This window comes from Vulpes vulpes, chromosome 2, assembly GCF_048418805.1.
Source record: "Vulpes vulpes isolate BD-2025 chromosome 2, VulVul3, whole genome shotgun sequence".
In the NCBI taxonomy this organism is placed as follows: Eukaryota; Metazoa; Chordata; class Mammalia; order Carnivora; family Canidae; genus Vulpes; species Vulpes vulpes.
This window is the reverse complement of record NC_132781.1, coordinates 119,855,560-119,866,133: the sequence shown is the minus strand read 5'-3', so window position 1 is coordinate 119,866,133 and position 10,574 is coordinate 119,855,560. Positions and strand designations below refer to the sequence as shown.

Here is a 10,574-nt window from a genome sequence, read left to right as displayed (position 1 = left end):
CATGGGGCTCCCCAATCATCAGGGAGTCTGCTTCTCCTTTTCCCTCTGCTCCTCCCCCCTGCTTGAGCTCTCTCTCTCTCTCTCTCTTCCTGAAATGAATAAATAAATCTTTTTTAAAAAGAAAGAAAGCTAGGGCCTCTGGGTGGCTTAGTTGTTCAAGTATTCCGATCTTGGTTTCAGCTCAGGTTGTGGTCTCAGGATCCTGGTATCCAGCCCCTCATTAGTCTGGGTGCTCAGCATGAAGTATGCTTTTCCCACTCCCTCTGCTCCTCACCTTACTCTGTCTTTCTCAAATAAATAATCTTTTTTTTTTTTTTAAAGAAAGCGGTTACTTTCTTAATAAAGTTTTAAAAAGAGCAAGTCTTTGGGATGCCTGGGTTAAAGCGTCTGCCTTCGGTTCAGGGCATGATCCTGGAGTTCTGGGATCAAGTCCCACATCAGGCTCCCTTGCATGGAGCCGGCTTCTCCCTCTGCCTGTGTCTCTGCCTCTCTGTTTCTGTGTGTGTCTGTCATGAATAAATAAATAAAATCTTTAAAAATAAAAGGGGAAGAGAGAGTTGTTCTTCAAACCAACTTCCTTTTCTTGAATCTCATTCTATCTCTTGGAGTTAATAGATGGTTTGCAATCTCTTCCAAAAAAATTATCTACTTAAATATCCGATGGCATTCAGGGGATTGGAACTGGTGTCAGCAAGGGAAAAGTTAGAGAAACTCCCCAATTGCATCGCTGAAATATAGGCAGAGGGAGGTGAGAGTCTTGGCTTGAGGCACTAGGGATCTTTCTTTCCCCATAGCTAGCAAACAAGCCTGGGGTGTCTGACTCATCAGGGCACTGCCTGGGGCATTGCACTCTACATTCCCTACAAGATCCTTCCTGTTATAGTCCTGGCAACATCCTTCATTGCAAAATTTCCCGGAAGGGTAGTGCATGGAGTGGTTGGGTGGCAGAGACGTGGGAGTGACCAGGGTTCACGGAGGAAGGAACCGAGTGACATCCCAAGGGTTGCATAAACTCCCAGGCCGCCAAAGAGGACAGATACTGTGGAACCTAGAAACCATTGAGTGCCGCTGTATAGGAAAGAAGCCGGAGCCCTTCCCCGAGCCCGCTGGAACGTAGAGGCTCGAAGCACCGATTGACCATGGTGAGTGGATGATCTTGGGGCCCAGAGGGAATTACTCAAGGAACCCCAGGGACTGGCTGGGGCTGCCCTGACCTCTGCTTTCTTCCTAGATGCGCACACCCTGCTTGCTGCTGCTGCTGCTGCCGCCGGTGCTGTGCGTCTCTGAGACCTCACTAGAGCCCTGCGAAGTAGATGACGACGATTTCCGCTGCTTCTGCAACTTCACGGATCCGCAGCCCGACTGGTCCAGCGCATTCCAGTGTATGATTGCCGTCGAGGTGGAGATCCACGGCGGCGGCCGCAGCCTGGAACAATTTCTAAAGGGCGCAGACGCGGACCCAAAGCAGTACGCTGACATGGTCAAGGCCCTGCGTTTGCGGCGGCTCACCGTGGCCTCTGCACAGGTTCCTGCTGTGCTGGTGACCGCCTTCCTGCGGGCGCTGGGGTACTCCCGCCTCAAGGAACTGACGCTCCAGGACCTGGAGGTAACCGGCACGCCGCCGCCGCCGCCTCTGGAAGCCACTGGGCCTGCGCTGTCCACCCTCACCCTCCGGAACGTGTCGTGGGCAACGGGAAGTGCCTGGCTCGCCGAACTGCAGCGGTGGCTGAAGCCGGGCCTCAAGGTACTGAACATCGCGCAGGCACACTCGCTTGCTTTTTCCTGCGCACAACTCCGCACCTTCCCGGCGCTCACCACCTTAGACCTATCCGACAATCCCGGACTGGGAGAGCACGGACTGACTTCGGCTCTCTGTCCGCAAAAGTTCCCGGCCCTCCAGGCTCTAGTTTTGCGCAACGCGGGAATGGATACGCCGAACGGCGTGTGCGCGGCGATGGCGGTGGCGGGTGTGCAACCGCGCCACCTAGACCTCAGCCACAACTCGCTGCGCGCTACCGCCCCAGGCGCTCCTGCGTGTGTCTGGCCCAGCGCACTGGACTCTCTCAACTTGTCCTTCTCTGGGCTGGGGCAGGTGCCTAAGGGACTACCTGCCAGGCTTAGCGTGCTTGATCTTAGGTGCAACAAGCTGAACAGAGAGCCTCGGCTAGAAGAGCTGCCTAAGGTGAGTAACCTGACGCTGGACGGGAATCCCTTTCTGGACCCCGAAGCTCCCAAGTACCAAGAAAACCCGACGACGTCTGGAGTGGTCCCATCCTGTGCGCGTTCGAGCCTGGCGGTGGGGATGTCAGGAACTCTCGCGGTGCTTCAGAGGGTGGGGGGCTTTGCCTAAGGCCCAGGAGAGAGGAATGAATTGCCTCAGATTGCCCTGCTTCCAGCAAAGCCCTATCAGGACGTTTTAACCAACCAACCTGCAGCCCTATCTTCATTAAAATCTGGAACAACCATCCGTGTCATTCACTCGACGGGTGGGTACTAGGTGTCTGCTGGGGCACAGTGCTGGATGTGGAATCCATTATATTTAGATTTCTTTCATCCTAATTCCCTAGAAACCTAAGAATAGAATTTAGAGGACAGAAGGGGCAGGGAATGTTGCCTATCTAGGCTGTGGTGAGAAACGGGGGTTTCTGTGCAGTTGGGCTTTCTGAGATTACTTGCACCTGTGTTAAAGTTTAAAAGAGGGGCGCCTGGGTGGCTCAGCGGTGGAGCGTCTGCCTTTGGCTCAGGCCGTGATCCCGGGGTGCCAGATTGAGTCCCACATCGGGCTACTGCAAGGAGCCTGCTTCTCCCTCTGCCTGTGTCTCTGCCTTTCTCTCTCTCTCTCTCTGTCTCTCATGAATGGGTAAATAAAATCTTTAAAAAATAAATAAATAATAAAGTTTAAAAGACTTTTTGTTTGTTTGTTTAAAAAGATATTTGAATGGTAAACACGCTTAGGAAAATACAGGATGTTTCTTCTCTGGTGCACTTTCCAAGAGCCAGCTTCTCCCCCTTTCAAAGCAGAGTTATCTGCTTATTCTCCCTCTTTCTCTCTCCCACTACCCAGAGAGAGAAGGGACAACTCTGCCATCTGTCCTACATAAGTTGTGAGTTTCATAATTTCAGGGTTTCTCTTCTGCTGTGTAAAGCCCCTCTGTGCATATAGGTACCCAGGCTTTCACTGTGTCATCTAATAGGGAATGTGGACATGGAGGGCTGTTGGAAGATGCTGTCATTAAACAGTCTGTCTCTGAACCAGAGATTTTTGTCATTAGGTTAATAAATGTGTGTATAATTGTTTCTGGCTGGATCTTTGACTTGCAAATAGGCTAACAGCTTAGACCCTTCATAGCATCTTAGATCTTTCACAGGACAATTAATGACATGTGCCCTCCAAACCACATTAACTCAGAGACCCAGAGCATCAGCCAAGAGGTACTGTTCCTTCTAGGCGTCCCTTCTTTTCATCGAGGAGACAGCCACATCCATTAGAGAGCTAGATACCTGCCTCACAGAGAACCTGGGACAGGGATGGGAGGGGGATATAAACACAGCCCTCTGGCCTGCCTCCCTCCAGCGTCCAGAGCCACACAGATAGGAATGGAGGATTCAAAGTAACATTGATAGGAGAGTTACAACATACCATACTACAGACCTAAAGAACCATGGGGACAGATAAATAAGCTGCCAATTCCAGTTAGGAAACCCCCTGGAGTATCCCCAAGAAGACTTCATCCAGCCTCTTGGAACATTTCCGGTATCCGAGAACTAACCACCTCAAGCAGCTCCTTATATTTGACTAGCTTTGAGCACTCTTTTTCTTTCAACATTTTATTTATTTTTTTCATGAGAGACACAGGAAGAGGCAGAGACTTAGGCAGAGGGAGAAGCAGGCTCCTCGCGGGGAGCCTGATGTGGGACTCCATCCCTGGACAGTGATCACTCCCTGAGCTGAAGGCAGACGCTCAACTGCTGAGCCACCCAGGCATCCCATCCCGCTTTGAGTACTCTTCATCAAAGTTATGCTCAGAGTTATGCCCCTGCTCAACCTTAGGCCCTGTGTTACCATCTTGATATACAGATATGAATCCAAAACATCCACATCCTCTGGGAATTCTCAATCCAATAAGGGGGATGTACACAGAAAAGATAACTGTGATTCAGTGAGTGGGAGAGATCAAGTCTACGAGGTCCTCTGGAAGGCTGTACAGAAAAGGAGACATTTAATCTGGATCCTGAGAGGTGAATATTGCTTCTTCAGGAAGGATATTCCCAGGAAAAAATGGGTACTTTAAAAGGCTCAGAAACATGAAAGCATATGGCCAGATCTGGGAAATGTAACTGATTAGGAAAGGCTGGAGATCACAGTGATGGAAGCAGGAGACCTTCATTCAAGTGCCAATTATGTGCCAGGCACTATGCTAAACCCCATGGATATAGCAGGAATAATACAAAACCAGGCAAAGCGAAGGGCCAGTGTGAAAAGAAAGAATACCAGAGTGGAATGGTTAGAATATGTTGAGAAGAGACAGGGACAAAGGTAGGGAAGGAAGCATAGGAGACTGCTGACCACTCTGTTTCTATGTCCCCCACCTGAAAAGTTCTCAGGCCTCCTCCTTGTCTCTGTCTCCTTTAGGGACTCTGCTTCCTGCATCCTTAAATGCTGACTGATGTTTTCCAAGTTTCCCTTTTTAGTAGTCTCACTTCTTGCTCTACCCCTTCCAGGGCTCAGGGAGCTTCCCCATGCCTATGACTTTGATACCACTTCTACACTGAGGGCTCCTCAATTCTTGAATGCAGCCCAAACTTGTCTTGTCAGATCTAAACCCCAAAGACCAGTAGCTACTGGATTTCTCCACAGGGAGGTCCCTGAGACACTTTATGCTTTTTTTCTTTTTAAGATTTTATTTATTTATTCGTGAGAGACACAGACAGAGAAGCAGAAACAAAGGCAGAGGGAGAAGCAGGTTGCCTGTCGAGAGCCTGGTATGGGACTTGATCCCAGGACCCCGTGATCAAGCCCTGAGCCAAAGGCAGAAGATCAACCATGGAGCCACCCAGGTGCCCTGAGGCACTGTAAGCTCTTAAATGCCCTTCCCCCAATCTTCTTTTTCTTTTGCATTTCCATCCCCCTGAGTAAAACCAGCTTCATCTAAACCGTAATTCTGAGGCATCTTATCTTCACCCATATTCAAGCATCCTGGAACCCATCGGGTTCTGCCTCTTTCAGAGCTCTTGGAGCCTCCTTCCCTCACATTCCTATGCTGCTGTCCTGGTCAGGTTCTCATCCTTTCTCACCTGGACTCATTCAATAACCTCCACGGTGCTCCCTTAGAATCTGCTGATCCATCCTCCATGTGGCAACCTGTGGGCTTTTTCAAACACACAACTGCTTCCAGTTACTGTCCACTTAAAACTCATTAATGACTCCTCACATCCTGCAGGATTATCTCTAAATCCCTTCATGCTTTTAGTGATATCTCTCTAAATAGAGAAAAATGGTTCTTAAGCTTATTAAGTGCAAAAGCTGAAGTCCTTACTATGCTCTATACTTATGGTGCTTCTCAAACTCACTTTGACAAGGGACCAAGTTTCTTTTTTAAAGCTGCAATCTGGGACGCCTGGGTGGCTCAGTGGTTGAGCGTCTTGCCTTTGACTCAGGGCCTGATCCCAGGATCCTAGGATCGAGTCCCACGTCGGGCTCCCTGCATGGAGCCTGCTTCTCCCTCTGCCTGTGTCTCTGCCTCTCTCTCTGTCTCTCATGAATAAATAAAATCTCTAAATAAATTAAAAAAAATAAAGTTGCAATCCATTGTGGACGATATTTTTATAAAATATAATTGAAATTGCTGCAATGTGAAATTTCATAAAAATATCTAAACATTCATTCTTGACTTTTTTAAAAGATTTTATTTATTCATGAGAGACAGAGACATAGGCAAGAGGGAGAAGCAGGCTCCCTCTTGAAGAAGTGGGGAGCCCAATGAGGGACTTCTGGCCCCTGGGATCATGACCTGAACCAAACGGCTGACGATCAACTACTGTGCCCCCCAGGTGTCCCCATTCTTGACTTTTTAAACTTACCTCCTCATAGTGCAGTAACAAATAGTGTATGGGCTGGCACTTGCCTTGGATGATATTTTGTGTAGCACTGCTTTACGAGGCCCTACATAATGTGGCCCTGCTATTATCAAGTTTTCTCATACTGTTCTTGCCTATCACCTCTGCTCACCCTGCTTCAACCACTGTGGCCTTCTTATTGTTTCCTTTAACATTCCAAGGACCTCAGGATCTTTGTACTTGCCATGGCTTCTGACTGAAATGCTACTCCCACAGATATCCTCAAGCTCACGTAAATTTGCATATATTTTCATTTAAATTCAATTAATTAGAGTAGCCCCAGTGGCCCAGCGGTTTAGCGCCGCCTTCAGCCAGGGGTGTGATCCTGGAGACCCAGGAGGATCGAGTCCCACCTCCGGCTCCCTGCATGGAGCCTGCTTCTCCCTCTGCCTGTGTCTCTGCCTCTCTCCCTCTGCCTGTCTCTCATGAATAAATAAATAAAATCTTAAAAAAAAAAAGAAGTACTGAGAATACATTAGTGAACAGAGCAGCAAAAGTCCCTGTTCTTAAAATGCTTACACATTGCGGTGGGGAGAGTAAAATCTATAGTGTGTTAGAAGATAAATACTATGGGAAAAAATAGAGCAGGGGCAAAACAATCAGGAGTGTTGAGGGAGAGTGTTAAAGATTACAATTTTATATTAATGTGTAGAATAGACCTGAGAATGTGACTTCTGAGCAAAGATTTGAGAGAGGTGAGAAAGTGTGAGCTTTGGTAAGCATTGATCTTAATCATTTAAATTTAAAGTCTTCTAATCCATAAAAATGGAATGATTTTCCATTTAGTTGTGTCTTTAATTCTTTCAGCAATGTTTTGTAGTTTTCACTCTACAAGTCTTTAACTTCGTTGGTTAATTCCCAAGTATTTTATTCTTTTGGATGCTATTGTAAATGGAATTGTTTTTCTTAATTTCCTGCTCAGATTGTTCATTATTAGCATATAGAAACTCACCAGAGGGTGCCTGCGTGCCCTAGTGGGTTAAGCATCTGCTTTTAGCTCAGCTCACAATCTCAAGGTCCTGAGATTGAGCCCCCATGGGGCTCCCTGCTCAGTGGAGAGTCTGCTTCTCCCTCTCCCTCTGCTCTTCCTCCTTGCTCATGCTCTCTCTCCCTCTCTCTTTCTCAAATTTTTAAAAATTAAAAAATAGAAACTCATTAGATTTTATGTGTTAATTTTTTATCCTGAAACATTCCTGAATTTGTTCATTCTAACAGGGTTTTTTTTTGTATGTGGAATCTTTATCATTTTCTTTTTTTAAAAAAATTATTTGAGAGAGATAGCATGTGCATGAGTGAGTGGGGGGAGGGGCAGAGGGAGAGAAGCCGACTCCCCACCGAGCATAGAGACCATCTAGAAGCTCAATCCCACAACGCATGAGGTCATGACCTGAGCCAAAACCAAGAGTTGGACACCTCATTGACAGCCATCCAGGTGCCCCTCTTTATGATTTCTCATGTAAAATCATGTTGTCTGTGAATAGAGATAATTTTACTTCTTCCTTTTCAGTTTGGATGCCTTTTATTTCTTTTTCCTGATCAATTTCTTTAGCTAGGATCCCACTATGTTGAACAGAAGTGGCAAAAGTGGGCATCCTTGTCTTGATCCTGATTTTAGATGGTAAGTTTTCAATCTTTCACTATTGAGTATGGCATTATGTTAATTGTTTTTTTTAAAAAGATGTATGTATTTGAGAGAGAGAGAGGTTGTGTAAATGCAAGTGGGAGGAGGAGCAAAGGGAGAGGAAGAGAGAGAATCTCAAGCAGACTCCCCACTGAGTGTGGAGCCCATTGTGGCTTGCCCCACAACTATGAGATCATGCCATGAGCCAAAATTAAGAGTCAGCCACTTAACTGACTGAACCACTCAGGCACCCCATGATAATGGAGATAAGAGAAATAGCATGGTTGTATGCAGATGGGACTAAACCAGTAGAGAGAGGGAAAACTTGATAATATAGGAGAAAGAAGGGAGTGCTGCTGGAGGAATGTCCTTGAATAGGTAAAAAAGGACTGGTATCTAATCCACCAGTAAAATAGTTGGTCTTAGGGCAAGCATACAAACAGTCAACTTGTAGACACCAGGCTGGAAGGCAGAGTATCTGGGCAAAGATGCTCCTGTGGAACTTCTACCAAACTGAAGCTCTAAATACAGATTTTCCTATGGCAGGCACCTCATTGCTCAGGATACAACTCAAATGTCACCTCATCTGACATCCTGCCTCATCATTCTGATTACAACATCCTATGTTATTTTATTCACAGCATTAATCTCAATTAGAAATCATCTTCTTTATTGATAGCTTTTTTGTTTGTTGAGTATTATATTGGAAGCTCCGTGACAACTGCTGAGAGCAACAGTTGTATCAATCTTGTTTACTTCTGAATTTCTAGTCCCAAAGACAGTGCTAAGACAGTGCCCGGCACATGGTAGATGGTCCATAAATCTTTACTAAAAAATAGATTGAATGAATGGAAAGAGTGGGCTGAGGGCTTTTATTGCTGCCATGAGTTAAGTGAGAAAAGATTGATTAGCATTTTGCTTCACTAAGGTCAAATAAAAATATTTGCCTAACTGAGGTTGGAGACCGTAAACTATTTGTCACAGTTCCAGTGGCTAGGTTCTAATCACCCACCAGGCAGGTGGTATTTTCTGATCTGATAGTGTACAACAGCCTAGAAGTAGGATTCATTAATTAAAAATTGGGGGTGGGTAGAGGTTCTTGTTCAAAATGGTGATGCGGAAAAATCCTGAACTCACCTTCTCCCACTGATACACTGAATCTACAGCCTGTGTAGATTTCTTCTGGGGGGGGTGGTGCTTAAAAACTGGCAGAGCAAAATTGAGGGTGGGTGCACAGGGCAGCCCAAATAACATGCAAGGATTGAGCAAGTTATGTTATTAAGGGCAAGGCTGAAAAATGTGCTCTAGACAAAGAAGGAAGTAACAAGGAGTGAGAGATAGATTAAGAGAAGCAAGGGTCCCACTTCCACATGTACAATGAATTTGGATATCTGGTGTGATATAATGAATTATATATTGCAAGGGTAGGACTGGGGCCTTAGGACTTCCATTTCTCAGCCAAAATCAGTCTCCATGGCTTCCTCTTTTGTTCCTGTGTTGTCATCTGGAACCAAACAGACGTCAATTCTTTTCCTAAGAAGTCCTTATACCCTGAGTCAAGATTTTATGCTCTTTCCCATGGAGAATTTTTTTTCTCTAACACCCTCCCACCACTTCTCATGATCAGAACTCCCTTATTCTCTAGATTGGGGGGGGGGGCTCTTTATGAGCCACCTCAAATTACCTACAGTGGAAGAAATTTGAACACTTACCTGAATCTTTGAGGATATAAAAAAAATCACTAGTGTTTTTTTAAAGTATGGTATTGTATATGACAGGTATGATATTGTGATTATGTTTAAGAAGAGTGCTTGACAGGGGATCCCTGGGTGGCGCAGCGGTTTAGCGCCTGCCTTTGGCCCAGGGCGCGATCCTGGAGACCCGGGATCGAATCCCACGTCGGGCTCCCGGTGCATGGAGCCTGCTTCTCCCTCTGCCTGTGTCTCTGCCTCTCTCTCTCTCTGTGTGTGTGACTATCATAAATAAATAAAAAATAAAAAAAATTTAAAAAAAGAAGAGTGCTTGACAAATCACAAGAAAACTACAGTCCAATATCCCTTATGAATATGGATGAAAGAATCCCCAATAAGATACTAGAAACTGACTCCAGCAATTTATAAGAAGAATGAATAAAAAAGAATTATATATCATGACCAATTGGGATTTATCCCAGGAATGCAAAGTTGGTTTAACATCTGAAAATCAATTAATGTAATATACCATATCATATCAGAATAAAACATAAAAATATGATCATCTAAATAAACACAGAAGCAATTGATCAAATCTAACATGTTTCACGAAAAGCAAACAAACAAGCAACAACACCCAACAAACTAGAAAGAGAAGGGAATTTCCTCAACATGATCGAAAACATCTACAAAAAAAAAGGCAGTTGATATCATAGTAGTCAAAGACTGGGTGCTTTTGCCTTGAGGTGAGCAACATAACAAGAATATATATCCTTACCACCTTCATTAAATATTGTTCTAGAGGTTCTGGCCATGACAATTAATCAAGAAAAAGAAATAAATGACATCCAGGTTGGAAAGCAAGAAGTAGGGGGATCCCTGGGTGGCTCAGCGGGTTGGCGCCTGCCTTTGGCCCAGGGCACGGTCCTGGAGTCCCGGGATCGTGTCCCATTTCGGGCTCCTGGCATAGAGCCTGCTTCTCCCTCTGCTTGTGTCTCTGCCTCTCTCTCTATGTCTGTCGTGAATAAATAAATAAAATCTTAAAAAAAAAGGAAAGCAAGAAGTACAACTATCTAAATTCATAGATTTTATGATGATGTATATTAAAAAAATTCTGTGGATTCACTAGAATATATTAGAACTAA

At 45.4% G+C, this 10,574-nt stretch overlaps 1 protein-coding gene across 2 annotated transcripts; it reads left to right on the top strand.

The window, feature by feature from the left end:
• Nucleotides 1–534: 534 nt before the first annotated feature.
• On the top strand, nucleotides 535–6,583 carry CD14 (CD14 molecule). Of its 2 annotated transcripts, XM_072749803.1 has the most exons (3): nucleotides 1,002–1,142; nucleotides 1,232–2,182; nucleotides 4,899–6,583. In XM_072749803.1, exons 1-3 carry the CDS (start codon nucleotides 1,140–1,142, stop codon nucleotides 4,917–4,919), a joined length of 975 nt encoding a protein of 324 aa, XP_072605904.1. In that variant the 5' UTR covers nucleotides 1,002–1,139; the 3' UTR covers nucleotides 4,920–6,583. The 2 variants fall into 2 exon arrangements, with proteins under 2 accessions (XP_025873307.1, XP_072605904.1); XM_026017522.2 differs by lacking the exon at nucleotides 4,899–6,583 and having other exon boundaries at nucleotides 535–1,142; nucleotides 1,232–3,295.
• The last annotated feature ends 3,991 nt before the right edge of the window (nucleotides 6,584–10,574 follow it).